This window comes from Panthera tigris, chromosome A3 (assembly GCF_018350195.1).
Source record: "Panthera tigris isolate Pti1 chromosome A3, P.tigris_Pti1_mat1.1, whole genome shotgun sequence".
Taxonomy (NCBI): domain Eukaryota; kingdom Metazoa; phylum Chordata; class Mammalia; order Carnivora; family Felidae; genus Panthera; species Panthera tigris.
The window spans coordinates 112,823,041-112,840,696 of record NC_056662.1 but is presented as its reverse complement, the minus strand read 5'-3'; the positions used below and the strand labels follow the sequence as shown (position 1 = coordinate 112,840,696).

Here is a 17,656-nt window from a genome sequence, read left to right as displayed (position 1 = left end):
GGTTGTGGGAGGTGGGATGGGCTAAATGGGTAAGGGGCACTAAGGAATCTACTCCTGAAATCATTGTTGCACTCTATGCTAACTAATTTGGATGTAAATGAAAAAAAAAAAAAGGAACTATGTTTACGTAGCAAACATTTGGAAAGAGATTTAAGTTCACTAATAATAAAAGAAATAGCATTCATTGTAATAGCTGCATATACCTTTAGAAGAACAAAATATCAGAGATTTAAAAAGTAATTAATACAGCCAGTGCTGGTAATGCACAATGAAATGATGCATTTTCATGTACTACTGATAGGCATCTAATTTGATTTAGCCCTTTTAGAAAGTATCACACTTACCTCCAGATTCTTAAAATGTTTATTCCCTTGATTCCGTAATTCTGTTCCTGGAATTCTTTTTTTTTTTTTTTTTTCTTTTTTTAAAGATTTTTTTTATTTTTTTCAGTAATCTCTACCCCCAGTGTTGGGCTCAAACTCCCAACCCCAAGATCCAGAATCACAGGTTCCACTGACTGAGCCAGCCAGGCACCCCTGTTCCTGGAATTCTTTTTTTTTTTTTTTTAACATTTATGTTTTTTGAGACAGGGAGAGACAGAGCATGAATGGGGGAGGGTCAGAGAGAGGGAGACACAGAATCCAAAACAGGCTCCAGGCTCTGAGCTGTCAGCACAGAGCCCGACGCGGGGCTCGAACTCATGGACCGTGAGATCATGACCTGAGCCGAAGTCGGCCGCTTAACCGACTGAGCCACCCAGGCGCCCCTCTGGAATTCTAACCTAAGGAAAGTTTCAGTGTGGAAAAAAACTTTGGGCACAAAAGATAGGCATTGAAGCGTTACTTATAGTAATAAAAACAACACTGGCAGCCATGGAAGCAGTGTATTTATCTGACTACAGGGAAATTGTTAAATAGACTACAGTCTGTCAACCCAATGGAATATTTTGAATCTGTTAAAAAAATCTATTTTAAAGATTATATGAAAACAAAAAAATACTATGACATAATGTTAAGCGAAACAGGTAAGAGAAGACAGTTTACATAGTATTAAAAAATTTACACATAGCAAAAAAATTAGAAGAAACTCACTGCAATGTTAGTAATACTTGTATTTGGGAATTTTATTTTCCCTTTTTATTTTTTATTGGCTCTGATGTCTTGAGGAAAAAAAACAATAAAAAATAAAATTACAAAAACCTGTTTGGTTTTGGTTGATTCAAGATTTGGCAAAGAAGGGGTGCCTAGGTGACTCAGTTAAGTGTCCAACTTCGGCTCAGGTCACGATCTCATGGTTCGTGGGTTCAAGCCCCACATTGGGCTCTGTGCTGACAGCTCAGAGCCTGGAGCCTGCTTTGAGTTCTGTGTCTCCCTCTCTCTGCTCCTCCCTCACTCATGCTCTCTCTCTGTTTCTCTCTCTCTCTATCAAACAAACAAACAAATAAATAAATAAATAGATTTGGGGGAAGAAATGATAATGAAATGATCAAAGTTACTAGTATACATATTTCATAAAAAATAAATTTTTCTGGTGTAAAACTATTTCTTATTAGAAAGGAGGAAATAACAGAGGAGTAAGGAGCTGTGCTTTGTAAATTAACACAGCGAATGCTTGACAGCAATATCCAGGACTTGGACTACGGGTTCACATCCAACGCCGCCTTCCCTAGCTGTGTGACCTTGGACAAGTTACTTGACTTCTCTGTGCTCCAGTTTCTTCATCTGCAGAGTGCAAATAACAAGAGGACCTTTGTAGAGTCTCTGGTTCTGACACATGCTCATATTCTTTCTCTGTCCCTCTCACATCTATATATGTAACTGTTATCTACCATTGTCATAGTCTTCTCCATCAAAGCTCAGGAGTCAACTGTCACTGGTGTTCAGGACCCCTCTCTGCACCTCACTTGCTAGGGGAGGCAGAGAAAGTACATTTTGCCTCTCTTGCCTAAGTGTATTTGTAAAGTGGGGCTAGTAAAGTGCCTGTGTCCTAGGATTGCTGTGAGACCCCAGTGAGATCAGGTTGGTCACATGCTTACCACGTAGTGATGCTCATAGCGGAGGCACTAGGGAGGTACTGAGAGCCAATGCCACGTCATAGATTCTGTTTTTCTTTAGGTCTGTTTTGAAGCATAAGGAAAGTCAGGGGCACATGGTGAGTGAGTTAACTGTGAGGGTTTTGCTGTCCACTTCTGATGTAGTAAGGAAGTTGGGGATCATTGATAATCCTGATCGTTTATAGGCTTATATTGCTTTACGGTTTCAAAACTGTTTACATGTGTGTTGACTCCTTGATACAACAATTCTGTGATGTAGTAGGTAGAAGGCCCGACCTCATTACCACTGTTCACCAGTGTTGTAGTCGTACCCCCTTACTTTCGGTGGACTTTAGCAACTGATTCTGTATGCTTCCTCTTTACTCTAGATCTAGCCGGTCTTGAGTCTTGGTGTTTTAGGTAGATGGCACTTGTAGTACTTTGGACATAAAGTTTTTTGTCCTTTTGTTTTCTCCATATGAGCACCCCATTCAAGTGGCCGTATCTTGGATTCTGTTTCCCCAAGAGTTGTTCCATCTCTAAATTCTTCAACTTCAATATTCTATTCTTCAGCTGCTTATTACATACTTAGTAATTCATTGTTTTAACCAGTTACTACTAATTTATTCCTAATAGTTACATTTTTATTTAGGTTACATTTACTTGTTTAACTTTTTTTTTTCATTTTTGATTATGCAAAGGATTGTAATGCTGGTAAACATCATAGAGGAAACTGTATTGTTTGGTGATTCATTTAGTCAGAGAAGTTCTATTGTAGTAACCTTTGCTGCTTTTTTTTCTTTTTTAAGCTTATTTATTTGAGAGAGAATGAGACAGAAGAGAGAGCGAGCATGTGTGTGTGAGCAGGAGAGGGGCAGAGAGAGAGGGAGAGAGAGAATCCCAAGCAGGCTCCATGCTGTCAGCACAGAGCCTCATGTGGGACTCAAACCCATGAACTGTGAGATCATAACCTGAGCTGAAATCAGGAGTCAGACACTTAACCAACTGAGCCACCCAGGCGCCCCCTCCTCCTTTGCTTCTTTTAAGTTACAAATATTTACTTCTTTCCTTTCCTTTCTTCTTTTTTACACATATTTACTTTCTAAAGAAGAATTTAAATATGTGTTAAAAGTTACTGTTTTTGTAGTCAGTCTGTATAACTAGAATGTAGTTTTTCTCACTAATTAGTTTGAGGAAAATGGTGCTATTAGACAGTAAATTATAAAATTAATGTTTTTTAAAAAATAATTCTGTTATCACTCTGAGACTACTTTTTAAGATTATAAATTAACTCCATTTGTTAATGGAGTTTAATAACTCTTTTTTCCCTTTAGTGCATGGGACTTTCTTAATTACAGGAAATAACTTCTTATTTAATGTTTTATTAAAGTAGAGTGTACATATAGAAAACTATACAGATCATAAGTAAACATAGGAATTTTCATGAAGGGAACACACTTGTGTCCCCAGCCCCTGGAGCATGAGTCAGATCATTGCCAGCTCTCCCAAAGCTGTCCCAGCCCCCTTTCAGTCACTAACCACCCCCTCCCCTGTGCCAAGGACATAAATTGAAAGTAAAATCTAATAAATGAATATTCATGTTGCCGTCATTTTTTGTTTCATCTTTTCCAATCTTTGAATGTGTTTATACTTGCCTTTTCTGTTTTTAAATTAAAATTTTATTTTATTAAGATAACACAAATGTGTACACAAGTTAAATAGTAGTAAAAGGCTTAAAACAAAATGTAGCAATTTCCTGCTCTACCCCTTTCTAGTCCTCAAGATCCTACTCCCTAAAGGAATGTATAGCATTTAGTATATACTGTATTTCTTTTCCCATTTGCACATTTCCAGATTTCATAATATAAGTATATGCTGCTACTTTTTATTAACCAAATTTAGATATTATCTGTTGATTTCCTATTATAGTAAAGCAAGGTCTTAACTCCCTTATATCAGCATCTCTACTACTTCTTTTATCTTCTTAATATATTTACATTAAATTTTTTGGCTAAATGAATATTCTCTATTAACATTCTATGCTTTACATATAAAATTTAAAATATTACAAGGTACTATGATTGGTGGTTTGTTTTATTGCTTTTTGTTTTTTATGATATTATTAATTATTGTCTTGGTTTTCACATTTTTCTCTCTCTTTCTACGTCTCTTGTCTGAAATCATAATGTCTCCTGCCTTTCTTCTTCTGACTTTTGGTCTGGATACAGTCACCAACGCTTGTTATTGCTAAACCCAGTGGAGTCTTCCAGCCCTAAACTTTTGTAGATGTGCTCTCCTTGTTACTTCCTCCTTCCTTGGTTTCCATAACATCACTTTCTCCTGTTTTTCTGAACACTCCTTTTTAGTCTCACTCATGCATAGACCTCTATTCATCTTCCCTTAAGTGTGCGTTCCTTAAGATTCTATCTGGGGGTTCCTGGGTGGCTCAATTGGTTGAGCGTCTGACTCTTGACTTTGGTTCAGGTCATGCTCTCATGGTTCCTGGGTTCAAGCCCCACACTGGGTTTTGTGCTGAAGCATGGAGTCTGCTTGGGATGCTCTCTCTCTCTCTCTCTCTCTCTCTCTCTCTCTCTCTCTCTCTCTCTGTCTCTGCCCCTCCCCTGCTTATGTACACTCTGTCTCTCAAAATAAATAAATAAACTTAAAAAAAAAAAAAGATTCTATCTGTAATATGATTCTTACCCAGAAGAATCTCTTTAGGTAATGTCTGCCATGGCCATGAATGACTTCTGTTATCTGTTTCTTCTTACAGAACTTTCTTCTACATATATCTGGCCATTGAACATACAGATAGAGAGACTATGAATACATTTGTCTTGCTTCCATACCTGTTCAGGGTCCCACTCTCTTCTTGTGACATCTGCATATGAATTATGTGGAGGCTTTGGTATCTGTCTGTCTATAGTTCTTTACCCTACCCTTCTCCTATTCACACAGACACACCACTTCCTTACCCTTTACTGTTCCCTTCACACACACACACACACACACACACACTCAATCTCTCTCTTTCTCTCTCTCTCTTTCTCTTTCTTGCTCTCTCTTTTCTGACCTTTCTCCTCTCAAACATGTGCACTGCCACTCTCCATTTTTATTGGCAAGAAGGCTAAAAATTGTCTCCTGCCCATTGTCTCTTCATGTAGGTAAAGTGAGGAGATGGGATGTTGGGCCAATTGTCAGATCCTAGAGAAAGCAGAGTGTTTTACTAATTTAGTATGCTTCATTTATACTTGATAGTAACTATTTTAATAGATCATCCATTTTAAAGCGTGTTAATCCTTGAAATGTTTAAAAAATGATCACTTGATAGTGCATATTCATATAGTCTCTTCTGCCTTGTTACTTTCAGATTTAAAGTCATGAATGGGATTGTAATATGAATTTTATTACTTTCAGAATTAAAACTACACATTTGGGATTGTAGTGTGAATTTGCAGGTGGAGATCTTGTCCAAACAAGAAGGAAGAAGCGCAATTAAACGTTCTCCTGTCCACTCTTTTGCTATATGCGATTCAGACCATGAGTCTGAGCTTACATTCCTAAAAGCTACAGGTGTCCATCAGATCATTCAGAGAGAGCACTCAGATTGAGAAGACAGAGGCATCAAGCCTGTGAAAGAAGAGCCCTAAGGAGCCCTAAAAGGGAGCACAGAGAGCTTGTCAGTATGTGATTTTAGAGAGTGGTTCAGGACTTTTATTTGTAAAAAGTGTAAAGGTGATATTCCAACAGGTCTCAGGGTTTTTCACCATCATTGTTATTGATGATGGTGATGGTAGCCCTTTGTTTTTTGTTATTATTTCGTTGTTCTTGGCTTACCCGTTTGTTCTGCGCATTTTTTAAGGTCCTTAAAATTCTGGTCAGGGCAGTGCTTGATGGGATGACTGATCGAAGTGGAGATGTTGCAACTGACCTCAAAGGAAAGCTGCGGGAGTTACTTGGCAGAGTGACTTCAAGAGTGACAAATGATGGAGAAATCTGGAGGCTGTATGCCCAACTGTATGGAAATGGGCAGAGCGAAAAGCCTGATGAAAATGAAAAGGTCAGTCCTCTTCCAGTCCTCCTGGGTGCTTGCCTTTTGCTTGAATGACGTGTGGGGCATCTGCTTTGATGGTTGGAAGCAGAGATAAATAGCTTAAAGGGGAAGATTGATATGCTCAGGTCTTCTGTCTTGATTCAGAATCTTTTAACATAAGCACTTGGAATTGCGGGCAGGTTAAGACTCGTAAGAATTCATCTTTTCTCTTTTCATGGGTTTTTCTCACACGGTTGTTCTCTGCTTCCTGCAAAAGGCTCTGTCTGACCTGCTCCCCTGCTGGAGCTGCCTCAAGTAGCTGTCCACAGTATATACCCTGCAGCCCTTGCCCCAGGCCCCTTGCTGAAGACTCGGGTAGATGGGGCTCAAGGACAGAAGAGCGTTCAGATCTGAGACGGGGGCCATGGAAGGGAAGAAGAAAAAGGAACCAGATAAGAATATTAGAGGCGAGCTTTAAGTCTAAACATAAAATGCTTTACAAAGGTCGCCTGGCCCCTTTCTTGAAAGTGCGTTAGAACACCAGTTACACTCAAGTAATGCCTTTGGCTTAAGGGAGCCCCCAGGGTTTCCAAGGTTGAAATAATTGTTTTCTGTTCTTTTCAAAACCTCCACAACAAATCAAATGTACTCCTTGCGTGAGTTTGGAATTTGCTGCAGTACAGCTAATCTGTGGGATGGTTAGCCGTCTCTCCTCCCTCCGTCCACCCAGCTGGCTTCTGCCGTTGCCTGTCTGCCCAGAGAACACATACTTACATGCACGCATGCACACACTCCTACCTGCCATCCTTCCATCTCTTCTTGAATTATGAGGCTTTGCATATGTGGAATCAAGGGTAGTCTGAAGTCTCTCATCTGTGACTTCTCCCTCAAGATTCTGCAGGGATGGAGCTGTGAAAGTGTCTTAAACTTCTGTGAGTACACACACCTTTGAGTAATCCCATAGTTGTGCCTGGGTTCATGCCTCGTTTTCCAAACGGGGCTCGTAAGCTGATGGCTACTGATGCTGAGGAAAGGTGTGCAAGCTTCTTCTAGATTTCCAAACCTGGCATTTCTGTTTTTCTGTTTGGAGGGAAATGTCTCTATCAGATACACCCCTTTGATTGCTTTTAATTGCTTATTGCTGTCGGGTGTGCATCTGTACCCCTTCTTTGATGAGAATAGTAAAGGCTGTGCTGCGTGACACAAACGCTCGTTTTTCAAGTTGGAATTAGTTCCATATGAGTTCCAGGAAGCCTCGTTTGAAATGTGAATTACACTTGTTATTCTGAACGTTGTTCTTTCTCTGTCCTCAGGCGTTCCAGTATCTCTCCAAGGCATACAAGTGCGACACACAGTCCAGTTGTTGGGAGAAAGATATGACATCATTTAAGGAAGTGGTTCAGAACGCCTTAGGCCTCGCACATGGTATTTGATGTAATGTTCTGATATCCCTGCCATGCTTTAATGTATTTTTACTGAAAAAGTATTTGTCAGAAGTGAAGTTCCATTACACATCATTTCAGATTATTTCATTGTATTGAAATTGTTGTATTTGATTCAGCAGATCTTTATAAGACCAACTACCGCGTAGTAAGCACTTTGGAGTAATCTGAACAAATATAGGATAGAGCGGTCTGCGGGATAGAGGCTTGAATGCCGTCTGAGTGACAGGTTAGTTAGGAGCTTTCGGTACGTGAAGTATCTTCACAACTGTAGCCAACCTTCACAACACATAGAGTCTATTTATGGTTATCATGTAGCGGTAGGGAAATCTTTTAACATTTGCTGACTCCTATTCCTTCATAAATGGAAATATTTATTATCAGAAATACATAGATTCCTGGAGTACATAGCAACATACAAAAAGCTATGGCTTGTACAAAAGAAACAAAAAATATCCTGTCCCTGCCTTTGGGAGATTTAGTGGGTGATATTTGAAGGGAGGGATAACCTTACGTATAAAGTTGTATGCCTGTTGGGCAAATATATTCCAGATAAAGGTTCCTTTTAATTATTTGCATAAAGAGAAATATACTGGATAAGCTAACAATACATTTCTATATTTATATTTGAACATGGGTGTGTGAGGCGCTGGAAAGGGAGTTCAAATAAAATAATGAAGCTACAGTGCTAAGAACTGGTTCACAGGGACTATGATCCTATCCTAAAGTCTTCCTCCAACTTCTCCTGCAACTATTAATTATAGTAACTGGGGAGCCAACAAGGGACCATAAAAAGGGTAGACCCTTGAAACCAGGGAGACCTAAACTCCAGGACCAGCTCCACCACAAAGTTGCTAGGTGACGTTGGGTAAATGACTTCTCTCTGAGCCTTAGTTCCCTCATCAGTACAATGGGGGTAATACCTACCTCTGATTGTTAGGAAGTAAATGAAAACATATTCAAAAACTTAACAGTATCCTACACATGGTTTAAATGTTAATTCCTTACGTTCTCACCTCAGCCCTGTTCCTCTGGGGTAGAGGATCTGAGCTATATGATAAGGCATGCAGAACTAAAAAGAGAAAAATGAAGAACAAAAATAGCATTTAATATGTCTCTAAAGAAGTCACAGAACATTCAAACAGCTTAGAAATGGGTTTAGTAGATAATAATTCTACTTCTGGTCTTTGATATCCTTGACAAAAGGGATATAAATATCCAGTTTTCTGGGCTGCCTACCGCTTGGCAGATCCAGTAGACGTGCTGATCTCTGTCTAGCTGAAGTTCAGAGTAGATAAGGTGGAGGTCATTGCTGGGAGACCCATGGAATGTGGCTACAGTTCATGCGGCTTGTGTTGGCCATGGTGGGTGGGCTTAGATGGAGTTCAGTTCTTGTGCCTTTGACCTTTGTGGATATAGTACCAGGTTTGGGAACCCCCATAGCCACGTGTATTATGTACATAATTATAGCAAGGTGCAATCTCCTTGGAAGAATTTATCTTATCTACTTCAAATTGCCAACCTTAAACATTTCTGTGAACAGCTAGCTTTGTAACAGTTAAAGCCAAGGTATTTTCTGTAATCACTAAGTGTTGCTATTGAACCTGTCAAGTATAAATGCACAGGTTAAAGAAATAAGTGCTGCAGTAAAAAATCTTCATTTACATCTTAAAGTTGGTTTGAAACTATTTTGGACACTGTTTTTTCATCAGGGCAATACTGGGAGAAAAACAAGTGTTTATTCTTTTAAGTTCCCTTTGACTTTAATGATTTAGGTGTTGGTGCTCCAACAACATTTTAAGCATATTTTAGTGGATGCTCGGGTTTAGTTTCTGGTGATATTTTAGATTGATAAAGATAAATGTTTGCCTTTTCTTGTTGCTTTTTTTTTTTAATTAAAAAAATGTTTTTTCATGTTTATTTTATTTTTTAAGAGAGAGAGAGAGAGACAGAATGCGAGCAGGAGAGATACAGAGAGAGAGGGAGACACAGAATCCGAAGCAGGCTCCAGGCTCTGAGCTGTCAGCACAGAGCCCAACATGGGGCTTGAACTCACAGACTGTGAGATCATGACCTGAGCCGAAGTCGGACGCTTAACCGACTGAGCCACCCAGGCGCCCCTCTTGTTGCTTTTGTATACCAATGCTCAGCTGAGGAATGAACTGGATTTCTATTCTATTCTGTTTCCCACCTTGCTCAGTTCTGAAAAGGCAATGTAACATTAAAAAAAAAATCTCCACACAATGACTCCTTTGAGTTGCTCTTTGTAAGAGTAGCTACGTGCTTCAAAAGGCTGGAGAAGACATTACAGTGTCTACATAGGGTTTGAGACCTTTGAATAACAACGTTGTCATTTTGTGCCCCTTTGTATTGTTTGGGGGCTATTCATTTATAGCCTCCGCTCTTCTGTTTTCTGGGAAACGGTGCGCAAAAGCTGGTTCTTTCTTTGCCATTCAGGAACTTTAAAAATAATAGTTATGCATTTTAACTACAGTCTACCTGGAGGAAGCACTGCTGTCTTGGATTTGCTGATAATTTGAAACAGCAGTTTATTTCTCTCTTTTTCTGGAGCTCTCTCTTTATCTCTAGTGCCTTTTGGAAGTGGGATTGAGGAAGGGGTCTAATAGTGTTTGTCTTTTTGATCTGCTTTTGTGTTTTTGTTGTTGTTGTTTATTTGTTTTGTTTTTCAGAATTAAAATAAGGATTTAAAAAAGAATCACAGGGGCGCCTGGGTGGCTCGGTCGGTTAAGTGTCTGACTCTTGATGTCTGCTCAAGTCATGATCTCACAGTTGTGAGATCAAGCCCTGCACTGGGGCTCTGCTCTGGGTGTGGAGCCTTCTGAAGATTCTCTCTCTCTCTCCTTCTACCTTTCCCCCCTCGAGCTAGCTCTCTCTCTCTCTCCCTCTCCCTCTCAACAACAACAACAATAACAAAAAGAATCACAGCTATTTCTGATCCGTTCCTAGGCATTTAACAGCCCACATACCTCAGCTATGGTAGTCAAATTTTCTTCTACTAAGGGACACAGACATCATAATCCTCACTATCTATCTCCAGGTTAACTGTGCCCTTTGAAGATGAGGTGAACATTGTTGATTACCATGCATTCTTTCAACCCTTAGCTGAGAAATGTCAAAGTCTAAGTATTATTTTGAAATGAGAATGTCACATGTTCTCACCAACCATGGAAGACATTAATTAATGATAAAGCAGTTTTTGCCAGGCACAGGTAGTCTCCACCAAACGATCAGAGTTCGCATGCAAGAAAGACATCTATTTCCATTCCTGGTCTAAGATCTAGGGTACTAAGTAGACTTGCACTGTTGTACTGGTTAGCGTAGTTTTAAAACTGGATCTGGTTATGGATCTGCTTATAGCAAGCATAATTTAGAAGAACAAACACAAGAACAAACCAGTGGAGAGATATCAGGTGCCGTATTTTTACAGAGCTCTTTACTGGTTCTTATAAAGCATGAATAGCCAGGCCTTTTGCTAGTGAGGGTTATGCTTTCTTGGTAATTTCACATTTTAGGAAGAAATGGGCTCCCTGGCTCACTGGAGGCAGAGTAGGGCCACATGGGCAACTCTGTTCTCTCCCTGCCCTTGCTGATGTCAAGTGCAACCCGAGATCCCCATTGCGGTCACCTCCCTGAATGCAAGCATATAGGTTGTGGAAATCACTCCTTCCAGAATGGTGATGGAAAACCCTGAGTATAAAAAGGAGGTTAGGATTGAGCTGTCAGCACCTGTCATGTCGCTTCACTAGGCCGGTGTCATTGGCTACTGTGAGTCCCTTTTAAGGACTTGGTGCCCCAGGAAGCTACACTAAGATCTGCCACATCTGGTTTTGCCCTCTGTGGACACCTTGTGTTCAGTTAGATTTTGTCTCTTTTTGCCTGGTTTCATTAGTGTATGTCTGTATATGTTTTGTGTGTGTGTATCTGTGTTTAGGGTCTCTTCCTGATGATTTGTAACGTACCAAAAATCACCTATTTTCCTCAAAATTCTCCTTTTAGCAGTAAGTGTTAAGAAAGATAATGAGAACTGTGCACATAATTATTGTCCTTTTACCAAAATAAAGACTCTCCATGTAGAAATATTTGTAGAGTCTGTACTATAAAATCCTAATTAAGCAATTGTTTTTTGTACTTGTAAATTATCGTGACCGGTATTTAATGCATGTTTTCTCCCATGTGTATTTTTCAGTGGCTATGAAACACAGTCAACACAAATCCAGCCCGCAAGAGGCAGTACAGGTGCTCTCCTCAGTTCGACTCAATTTACAGGGCTTGGTATCTAAAGCAAAGGTAAGAGTGAAATGTCAATTCATTTGAAGTGTCACAGGAAGAAGGTGTTAGTATGACCTGACCGCTCTGAAGTCGTCTTTTACACTGGGAGTAATTTTAGGCCCGCGTGACATTTCAGATATCAGCCCCCAGGTGGTCCATTGTCCTGGTGGCAGCATCATCAGCCTAATGGCTCAACTACCCTTCCTGGGTAACTCAGGAGTCTTTGAAATTAATATTTATAATCCAGCCCTACTGCATTCTTCAAGTTAAAGTAAAGCAATGCTCTTTTTTTTTTTTTTTAATTTTTAAACATATTATTTATTTTTGAGAGGCAGAGAGAGCGTGAGCAGGGGAGGGGCAGAGACAGAGGGAGACACAGAATCCGAAGCAGGCTCCAGGCTCTGAGCTGTCAGCACAGAGCCTGATGCAGGGCTTGAACTCACGGAGTGCGAGATCGTGACCTCAGCCAAAGTCAGACAGACGCTTACCTGACTGAGCCACCCAGGTGCCCCAAAGCAATGCTCTTTTACTTACCATCGCTTTCCCCAAAGTGTGGCACATACATTACTGATAGCACTTGGCTAAAGGTTTTTTTGTTTTTGTCTTTTTAAAAAATATTTATTTATTTTTGAGAGAGAGGAAGGGGAGGGACAGAGAGAGAAGGAGACAGAGGATCCACAGCAGGCTCTGGATCAAAGCAGAGCCCGATGTGGGGCTTGAACTCATGAGCTGTGAGATTATGGCCTGAGCTGAAGTCAGATGCTCAACCAACTGAGACACCCAGGCACCCTAATTTTTTTTTTTAATTAAAAAGAAATTTTTTTTAATGTTTATTTATTTTTGAGAGAGAGAGAAAGAGCATGAGTGCCTAAACTTTTGATTTTAGTGTATATTTATTTCAGTGCATGCTAGAAAAAGTATAACTAGCACATCAAACCTACATTTTCATGAATATTATTGCTTATTTTTCATTTACAGTAGTATAATGTTTCCTTTAAAAAAAGACTTTAAAAAAAAAGACTTTTATTTAAATTTAAAAAGTTCGGGGCATCTGGGTGGCTCAGTCGGTTAAGCATCCAACTTTGGCTCAGGTCATGATTTCAGTTAGTGGACTCGATCCCTGCATCAGGCTCTGTGCTGAAAGCTCAGAGCCTGGAGCCTGATTCTGTATCTCCCTCTCCTTCTGCTCCTTTCCCATTCATGCTCTCCTCTCTTTCTCTCTCAAAAATAAATAAACATTAAAAAAATTATTTGTTTAATTAAAAAAATTTAACTTTAAAAAGTTGAGTTAGAGACAAATATTAAGGAGGTAGTATATGGATTTCACAAACATTGTTAACTTAGGTGGGTGACTCAGGTTTGACAACTAAAACATATAAAATCTACAAACGCCACCTTATAAATGAGCACTTGGATGGAGACACCGAAGAGTCCCCAAGACAACTGGTTTGAAGCCTGGACTCTGAGTCTCTACCTGTGGCAGGTCAGGCATGGGGCGGAGCCTGGGAAATCTGTGTAGCCAGGTGTGGATTATACTTTTGGAAGCAAAATTTAAAGGCATATAACTTGTAACACAATTCAGTGCTTTCTCTTCTCATTTTTTTTTAATGTTTATTCTTGAGAGAGAGAGAGACAGAGCGTGAGCGAGGGCGAGACAGAGAGAGAGGGAGACATAGAATCCAAATCAGGCTCCAGGCTCTGAGTTGTCAGCACAGAGCCCGACGGGGCACTCGAACTCGTGAACCACGAGCTCATGACCTGAGTCAAAGTCAGACCCTTAACTGACTGAGCCACCCAGGCACCCTTCTCTTCTCATTTTTACTCATCTTCACTTTTTAATCGTAGTTTGCAAACGAATCCTAACGCTTCTGAGAGTGAGTCTGTGTGTGGCAAGTGAAAGTCACTTCTGGACACGTGTAAAACCCTTCCCAGAGTTTGCATGCCTTTTTGTCAATTGTTTGATCTTTTCTGATGAGGACATCGTTTTCGCCTGTTTAGATTAGTAACTTGCTTTACTATCCTTTTAGTCTGCAAGCTGGAACCAAGTTCCTATAATCTACCAGGAGGAACCATACTCCCACCCGTCTTGGTGGCATAACTTCAGTTTTGTGTCTTTGAGAAAGCAGCATGAGCTCTCAAAAAAAGTCAGGGTAGCATGCTTTCCTGTGACTTTCCTTCTCAGATCAGGAGTGTGGTTTCCTAGTTGGGTTAGATCACTTACCTACCCGTGATTATTTCCTCAGGATACACTCTACTAGTTCCCTTCTCTCTGTGCAAAGCTTTTTCTTATGAGTTATTAATTGCATATAAATCTATACTTACATACTTAAATAGTCTTGTCTGTGCAGAGACTGCCTATCCTCCTGTATTGTGGAAGATGCCCAAACATTGAAGATAAGGCCTCAGATGGGGCATCTGGGTGGCCCGGTTTGTTAAGAGTCTGACTTCAGCTCAGGTCATGATCTCGCAGACCCTGAGTTCGAGCCCCACATTGGACTGTCTGCTGTCAGCACAGAGCCCACTTTGGATCCTTGTCCCGCTGTCTCTCTGCCCCTCTCCTGCTCACGTCCTCTCTCGCTCCCTCAAAATAAATAAAACATTAAAAAAGAAAAGAAAAGAAGGACTCAGAGCATCGTCTATGTTTAGATTGTGTTCTCATTAGATCCTAAAGGGTTATCCAAAAATGGGAAAAAATTGCCTCCCAACGCCTCCTTTGAAGCACAGTTTTTTGCTATAAAATTTGGGAGTCTCTGGTTTTATAGTAGATCAGATGGCCTTCCTATTTTTTTCTTTTTTTAACAAATTGGTTTGTAAAGCTGAATTGCAGTCCCAAAAACACTTTTTGAGAGCACCTTAAATACTGAAAATGGAATAGGATAGCTCAGTTAAATAGCTTGCAGTAAGCTTGGTTCGTACCAGTCTCTGATCTTTTCTTGCCAGGCCAGGGACTTCATAGAAATAAAAGCTCCAAGAACCTAGAGACTCACCTGACCTTGTCCCGTCTGTGCTCCCCCAGGATGGAGCAACTCTCCACCCCTCAGCACATTGTCACTCTGCAGATTTGCTCCAGAGGGCATGGAGCTGTTGGGGGAAATGCTGGACAGCCTGAACACAGAACAGATTTTATCACTTACGTGCTTAGGGATCCTCAGCAAATAATTCATTCTTTCTAAGCCTCGATTTCTATCTGCTTCCTCCTGAGTTCATAGGGGAGTGATGCAGATTCATGATGATTTGCAAGCACTGTAATTCTTAGTAAAAATCAAATGTGCTGTGTGAGTCCAGGTTATTTTCCTAAAAGGTGTTTTCTCTATCAATCACATTGCAATGTTCTTATGTCAGTCTGTTATGAAATGCTGTACACAATGTGACTACACGGTAATGTGACAAATCTGTACTAAACATTTATGAAGTCCTGCATTCGAGTGAATGCTCTCGGCTCCAAAAATCACTGTGTGAAACTCTAAGCTTGTCCCAGTGATGATACTATCCCTCAAAACATCTTTGGGACTCCCTCTTTAGAATTCTGTCAGAACATTTGTCATGTGATATATGGTAGTGATAGTAAATAGTCCCACAGTAAGGGTAAATTTACTTTTTGTAAACAGGTCAGCTAGTCAAGTCTGATGAAGAAGGTAGATAGTGTGCTGGGGCGTCTGGGTGGCTCATTTGGTTAAGCGTCTGACTCGTGGGTTCAAGCCCCATGTCTGTCTCTGCACTGGCAGTGCAGAGTCTGTTTGGGATTCTCTCTCTCTCTCCCTCTCTTTCTGCCCTTCTCCCTGCTCTCTCTCTCTCTCAAACTAATAATAATAAAAAAAGGTAGCATGCTGAGTAAATTACATTTCTGATCAACACACACACACACACACACACACACACACACACACAGTGGTCATAAAATCCCAAAGCTAATTTTTTTAGGTGCCTGTCTTGCCTCAGCAGGCAGTTCCTAACAGAGGCTTTCCAAAATGTCTCAGCCACGATGGCATCGACCTATGTTGCAATATACCTCCCAAGGCAATTCCTTTTATAGGAGGAGAGAGCACATTCATTTTTATTTTAATATGCTGGGATTCTTTGCTTTTACCAAATCTTGATAATCTTTTTGACCCCTGAGTCCTATGCCATAATTAACTTTTAAATAACATAAAGGCAGGGGGGTGCCTGGGTGGCTCAGTTGGTTAAGTGTCTGACTTCGGCTGAGGTCATGTTCTCATAGTTCGTGGGTTTGAGCCCTGCCTCAGGCTCTCTGCTGACAGCTCAGTCTGGAGCCTGCTTCGGATTCTGTGTCACCCTCTCTCTCTGCTCATGCTCTGTCTCTCTCTCTCTCTCTCTCTCTCTGTCAAAATAAATAAACATTAAAAAAATAACGTAAAGGGTATGGTTTGTATGAACTTGAATATAAAATGTGTTTGTTTTGTTTGTATACACAATGAATAGATTTGTTTTGTTGAATGAAAAATCCAGAAACCATCCTGTGACATCAAAATGAATAACCGATATTCAGGGCAGCCGTTCTGAAGAGCATAGCTCATTCAAATTTACAGGTTCAGGCACGTTGTTTGATGCCTGGCTCAGTTTTGCAGCTTGTGCGTTTCCAGGATGGTGAACAGAACAAACCCTACCATTGCTGCCGTCACGTGGTATTATTATATACAGGGAATTTGACTTCTCTGCTCTGTACCTATCTTATTTTAAAGAGATTTGTCATTGTTTTGATAGTTCTCCTTTGTTCTTTATATTGCAGCAACTTTTCACAGATGCGGCGAGTGGAGAGATTTCCAGGGAGCTCGCTGATGAAATGGTAGCTATGGACGCCCTAGTAATTGAGCTACAAGGCCTTAGCAATGAGTTTCGAAATCAGTATTGACCATCCTGGGAACACTTTCTGGAAAAGGAGCTCTCACCTTCTGAGTTTCTCTCATACCTATGTATCTGAAACACAAGATACTGATTTTTTAAAATAAATTTCTCTTTTATGGCTAACATTTTTGTTTTGTGATTTTTCCAAATGTTTGAGCTTTCTGAAGTACGTTAAAAGTTCCCTGTTTCTTTAGGCTTAGTTACAGTTGAATTCAGTATCTTTATCATTCTTGAGGTGTTTCTGCACAAAGAGCGAACAAATTGTAGTTTTCTTTTTAGCATAGGGTTTATTCTCTCTCGGCCTAAAATGATATAGATCATCCTTTGGAAAAACTTAGTCTATACCAGGAAGAAAATATCACACACTACAAATTTGTAGAATCGTTAGATCGGCTGCTTTATTATTCAGAAGTGGTAAAAGGGTAGATTGAGTGACAGAAACCTTTTTCCTTCTTGAGATTTTGTATTTGTGTCTGAAAAATACAGACTTGGCTAAATTAGAAATGTGCGTATGGTTTAGCTTCGAAATCAAGAAAATGCAAGAAAAAAAATGACATAACCCAAATTTTGATTCAACCATTAGCCACTAGTAACCAGGCAGACCCTTCTCCTTTAATATACTGCGAGCCTTTGAGATGGTTGTTCAGTAAGGTTATTATGAGTGAAGACAGCCATAAACGGTGCCATGTTACAGAGATGCCAAAGTAAAATGCTTTCTTAGCAATGTCTGTGGAAACAAATATTGAAGGCATTAGCTGAGTTTAATAATCTTACTACAAAAGTCATAGTAAGGAATTCTCAGTCCTGGCGTGGGTTGCTGAATTTTGGGCCCTGTGCATCAGTCATCTGACCCTTGCTTTTATCTATGTTCTTATTTATAAAATGTGAATAATTACCACCCCTTCCTTCTTTGTTTCAGCTGTCACAGGAAATTTAAAAATGCATACTCTGCAAATATAGGAATTCTGAACATTTAAAAAAAGTCTTTTAAAACTT

General features: G+C 40.0%; 1 protein-coding gene across 2 annotated transcripts in view; it reads left to right on the top strand.

Moving 5' to 3' along the window:
• Positions 1–16,783, top strand: part of TTC27 (tetratricopeptide repeat domain 27) — a 186,323-nt gene extending 169,540 nt beyond the window's left edge. For both annotated transcript variants that reach the window (XM_042982193.1, XM_007082446.3), the window contains 4 exons: positions 5,895–6,092; positions 7,379–7,490; positions 11,715–11,815; positions 16,545–16,783. In XM_042982193.1, the coding sequence (XP_042838127.1) occupies positions 5,895–6,092; positions 7,379–7,490; positions 11,715–11,815; positions 16,545–16,667 (534 nt within the window). In that variant the 3' untranslated portion in view covers positions 16,668–16,783. The remainder of the gene's footprint in view (positions 1–5,894; positions 6,093–7,378; positions 7,491–11,714; positions 11,816–16,544) is intronic.
• Positions 16,784–17,656: the final 873 nt, after the last annotated feature.